This window comes from Aplysia californica, unplaced genomic scaffold (assembly GCF_000002075.1).
Source record: "Aplysia californica isolate F4 #8 unplaced genomic scaffold, AplCal3.0 scaffold00454, whole genome shotgun sequence".
Classification (NCBI taxonomy): domain Eukaryota; kingdom Metazoa; phylum Mollusca; class Gastropoda; order Aplysiida; family Aplysiidae; genus Aplysia; species Aplysia californica.
The window spans coordinates 273,006-278,709 of record NW_004797724.1 but is presented as its reverse complement, the minus strand read 5'-3'; the positions used below and the strand labels follow the sequence as shown (position 1 = coordinate 278,709).

Here is a 5,704-nt window from a genome sequence, read left to right as displayed (position 1 = left end):
TTCAGCTTACACCTTTCTAAAGACTATGTGACTCTGTGTACATAACAAAAACTACAACACCACCACCACCAATAATAATAGTAATAATAATAATAATAATAATAATAATAATAATAATAATAATAATAATAATAATAGTAATAACAGTATAGATTGCATTTATATTGCGCTATATTCCATATTATGAATAAAAACTCTGATCGTTTTACATCGATCACTGAGCATAATACTTTATTCCCACAAGATAAAACTTTTCACATTAACTAGAAAATCAATTTAACAACATAGAGAGAACTTTCTCAATCATACATGAATGATATACACGTAATGACAGCAGTGAGAGCAAATCGTTTCAGTATTTACTAACACATTACAACTAAAAGTGGAGTCTTGAGCAATCGCTTGGGATTTGTTCATGTCTGAGGTCCTAGGGTAAGGAGCTCCATATTTTAGAGCCCACAAAAATGAGAAACTTCTCTCAACAAAATAATCTTCATTTCATTCTAGGGGGCTCTGAGTTATTTTGTAGCGTCTGAGGATGAACGCAACTGATGGGATGCAGCATAATGTGGTATTAAAAGCTCAGACAGATATTATGAAGCATTATTGTTAAGGCATCAACAGATAGTACCGTAGAAATTTTATATTTGATTCTTTTATCAACTGGAAGCCAGTGCATAGCTTCTAACTAACAATTTTTATGCAGGACATAATTTAGATAATTTCAATGCACAATACGTACACAAGGACAGCTGGACAAAAATACAATATGTACTTTATAGTTATACTCATTGTTTATACAAAAAGTTACAAAGAGCAACGTTTAAAGTCAAACCCCCACCCCCACAAAAAAGAACTCATCGCCTCCCCCCCCCAAAGAAAAACAACAACAACAACAAAGACAACATCAACTACAACAAAACAACTTATTCTAAAGAGAAGCTATGGTCAAAAATTGAACGCTTTTTCCCCCTAATAACAAATAACTCAACGAGTGGAACAAACAACACAAAAAACTATTCCTCACACTCCTTCACCCCCAACCTCTGTATCCATTCTTTTTCTCATTTTTCAAACTTCACTTAAGGCAACATTGGTGAGCAGAGCATTTTATTTTAAAATCAAGGCCTGAGCTCAAGGACCTAAACTTAAGGAGCAATGTTTTCCATGCCACCCCCTTAAAGACATGAAAGACAACGTAGTTGTAGACTGAGGAAAGTTGAGACATCCTTCGAGATCTCCTATTCCCCCCTTACAGCACGAAATATCTAGCACACCACCATAATATTAATATTATCATAGACTTCTTGGAGTTTTCCTCAATGAAAGGCTGCTTTCTAGCATTTTTTTTGTCATAATGGAGGGCAAATGAACATTATATTTAGCGGGCTAAACAAGTATGAATAATCTTTTGGAATATAAACGTATTTGAATTTTAGTTTCTCACTCTCCCAAGTATATTCCCTCCCTGAGCAAGGAGTGAGCCCCCCTCCCACCAAAAATAACAACAAAACAAAACAAAGCAAAACACACACCTCACCCACAAACAACAACAAACAACAATAACAGCAACAAAAACAAAAACAGGTGTCGTGATCGCGATGTTAAGTTCTGGAAATTCAATCAATGTTTATCCACCCCCCTTGTCGATACTCACCGCTGTATCTAATAATTCGGTACTTTCTCTTTACAACCCCCCCCCCCCCCCAAACAACAAACCCAGTCAACATATGGACAAAAAAAGAACAAACGACAATACCGAAAGTGACCCCCCCCCCACCTTACCACCACCACGTAGATATAAAAAAAACCAATTTTGTTTGGTTTTTAAAGGGATTTATTTGGACATGCAAATTTGAAAGTGGGAAAAACTCCGAAAAGTGAAACAAAACGGTTAGTTAGGAAATAAAGAAAAGATCGATAAATACACTCGGTTTAAATATCCGCAAACTATCAGGAAAAGGAATGAAGGGGGGTAAAGGGAGATGTACCCAGGTAACAAGTCCATAAACTTTAATATAGAACACACAAATTTAATGGACAAAATATTCTGGAATTATATAGACACCAACGCAACCACCAGGAAAAATAACAAATATTTTTTTTTTTTTTTTCCCTGCGGGGGGGGGGAGAAATATTTTTTTGGTGCTTAGGGCGGGGGGGGGGGGGGGGGAGGCAACTGAGGGGGCTCTGATCCAGCATTTCGATACTTTTGGGTCTTACATTTGTTTCTGGGGGGGGGGGGGGGGTTGACCTCCCTTGAAATTACTCAACTGAGGGTGTTGACAGATACATTGTTCCCACCCAAAGCCCCGACCTTGACTTTTGACTTACAAAAAAACAACATGTCTCTAAACATTTTACATTGTGAGAAGAACACAAAGAAATTTGAGCAGTAATGCGTGGCAGCCAGGAGTGGGAGGATCTGCCTCGCCATGTTAGTCATGGACGTATTGCTGTGCACGAGGTAAGCGTGCAGACACACCACAGGAGTGACAGTCAAAAAGAACATCCCGAACACTGTGATGACCATTCTCACTATCTTCCAGTTCGATTTCAAAGAGCGGAGACGATGTCTTTCGTTTGCAGCAGCCAAAAAAGACAGTTCTTGAGCTTGAATGGCTTGCATGTGCCTATGGCTGATGATAGCAATATGGACATACACAGTACAGATAACAGCACTGCATAAAAAATGAACGATTGGGTAGACCAAAGCAAACCTCACCGGCGCGTCCTTAACGCTGTTGACCACTTGTTGTTTGATTAGTATATCCAGTCCAGCAAAAAATGAAAATAACCAGATGATAACTAAGATGAGACAGATACGTTTGTTACCTACGAGTCTTTCGTGAAGAAAGGGACGGACAATGTAAACCCATCTCTCGAAGGCGATAGACATTAAGTGAAAATAGTTGGACATTTTCCCACAAACGTACATAGAAGAAACAAAAGAAAGCCAGGCCCGAGAATTTGGCATGAATGCCCTACCCGTATTCATTATAAGGAGCGTCTCTATGGCGTACCCAGCCTCGCCAACAGCATAGATGGTGTCCGTAGTTGCTAGGGAAGCAATGAGGAAGTTGGTCGGAGTCCTGAGTCGTTCAGACCGTAGAATTACGAAAACAACGACTGAATTCAAGAGGACAGAAAGGGTGTACAGTACAGAATGGACGACGTAGTAGTATGGCTCGTGATATTCTGAAACAGTTGATGTCTGGACGGTTGTCATAACATTTCCATTGAACGATTCAGGAAACATCTTCAACGACGCAGTTTCAGCCTGAGATCTATATCTTTCTCTATCTATTTTCTCTATCTGTTTCTACATATTGCTGAAGTTAAATGCGCAGAGAAAGCAATCCATTCTTTAGAACTCCAAGACAAAGAGGTACGAATACTACGTCATGTATTCCTGGAAATACGGGACACTGTCCTGGAAATACGGGACACTGTCCTGGAAATACGGGACACTGCGGTTTCCTTTAAACATGACAGGTAAAAGGAACAGGCCACTAGACCAATAGAATGACGTTTCATTTCGTTTCCTTGACGCGTTTCCAATTTAGATGTCTTGCCTGTTGCTGAATGCGACATACCTGCAAAAGGAAAGAGAATTATATGTGAATGTCATTTCGAAAGGATTTCCAATGAAAATCTTAAAAAAAACCCCAATTAAAAAGCAAAAGGGAAGAGTTCAATGTTCTGCAAATGTCTGTTGGTAGCGATTTAAACAATTCGGCCTATTTTTATAACAGTTCTTTTAATCTATATGCATATATCAGAAATCAAGAGGTCAATATGAGTTAATGGACACATTTGTTAACAAAACAAAATACTAATGAGCAGATGTAATGTTCAGTCCAGGTTTTCTGTGGTATTTGTGACTGTTCTGTTTTCCAATCTGTTTGAAAATATCATCAGAAGATGCTGTTCATTGCAGAGATAATAATGTTCTCGATTTCTTTGGTATTCAGTCAGTGGTGGGGCGCCATTGGTGCAATTGGTGCAAGCGCTCCACCTAACCCTGGCCTTCAAACCCCCCCCACCCCTACCCCCTTTTCTAAGTGTTCTAAACCAGTTACTGCTCTCGATCTACATCCTTGCGATCCGCCACCTGCTGGCTGCGCCAATGAAGAGACAGACGGCGAGGATGGTTTATGTTCGTCGCACCGCTTGCGGTAGTGTCTGCTGGGAGCAAGCAAAATCTTTGCACCAAAGTTATTTTTGTCACTGTAGAGAAATCTAGGCATCGTTCTTCCCGCACAAGAAGAAAGGTGCATGAAACTGCTCTTCGCCGCACCGATTTGGTGCAAGCTGAAAATTTGATCCAAGTTTCCGCGAGCCTATCTACCACACTAGTAGAGTCTACGGTAACTCAATGAAGAATGGGTATTCAAACTGTTGTCTCCCTCTAATTGTGTAGCAAGTCCTGGTGCTGCACGAAGTACATGTAATTAGAAATCTGTAATCTTCTCAGATTGTGAGCCTAGTGAGTTGTTAGTATTGTTTCACTTTATTGCAGCTTTTATGTGGTTTCATCTAGAAACAGTTGTAAATATCGATAGATGTAGTTTACGGGATATCTTGCAGATTCTAATTGACTTTCTCTAGAAATCTTAATAGCAGCTACAAAGCCTATTGCCCATTTGCTCACTTTCCAATTATGCACCACCTTGTCTGCAACCCACGCGATGTCACTGTATTCAGTACATGTACATTCCACTAATGCGGATGCACCTCAATAAAGATGAGAACACGATTTCATATTTTTTTGATTACACACAAGTTTGCCCAGCCCGATTGTTTAGGATAAATTTTGAGTGACCACATCTCTAGCGACTCTTAACATAGACGAAATATTAATGTGCCAGACAGGGGCGGCTCGTGGCGCTAAAAAGTGGGCGTGCACAATTAAGCAACATCAGGTTGAAGATTATCAAGGACATAGTAAATGGGATGTAGGATCTTTGGGATGGTGAAGGAGGACCTTATGCTTTTATTTTCATTCTTTTTACTGGTCGCTTCGATTTCTAGAACTAGATCTAAATCTGTTTGTTAGCTAAACATCAATTTCTTTATCCTGCATTGGAACTGAACACTCGAGTAATAACTTTCACCACTCCACAACAAAACCATTCAAAGGCACAACCCATAGGGCGGTGAGTTAAGACACGTAAGTATGTCACGTTCACCACCCTCAGGTTCACGGTCACAGAACCGCTTAAAATAGTGGGAAGACAATGAACCAATCACAGTTCACTTGAGCACTCCGCTGGATTGCTCCGGGGATCACATAATTTTGGCATTGAATAGTGTACAGGCCATCGCGTTAATTTTTAGACTGCCTACTGCGGGCTATGTTTCGTGGGTGCACATTTGAGATGTGCCGTTTAGGCTAGTTAATATTAATGTACCGCCAAACTCGCTAGGAGTGTCGTCATCGCTTGGGTTATCCCAAAGAGCGATTTATAGGTCAGATTGCCAAAGTGGAATATTCTATTACGTTTAGTTAAAGCGCGTGGACTTTGGCATGGCATAGTAGTAGATGTTTTACGGCGCTTTTGACACCAAAATGACTGTTACAGCGCCTGTGAGGACCTTGTTTTGAAATTATAATTGGGTAGTGTTTGTTTCTGTGCATCGCTTTAACACGATGAATGGGTGATCACATTTTCAATTTTCTTCAGGACGCCACTGTATGTAT

At 40.1% G+C, this 5,704-nt stretch overlaps 1 protein-coding gene across 1 annotated transcript in view; it reads right to left on the bottom strand.

Annotated features, from left to right (window-relative positions):
• Positions 1–2,249: 2,249 nt before the first annotated feature.
• Positions 2,250–5,704, bottom strand: part of LOC101849312 (adenosine receptor A2b) — a 5,717-nt gene continuing 2,262 nt past the window's right edge. The window contains exon 2 of the mRNA XM_005105152.2: positions 2,250–3,596. Coding sequence (XP_005105209.1) covers positions 2,270–3,259 — 990 coding nt within the window. The 5' untranslated portion in view covers positions 3,260–3,596 and the 3' untranslated portion in view covers positions 2,250–2,269. The remainder of the gene's footprint in view (positions 3,597–5,704) is intronic.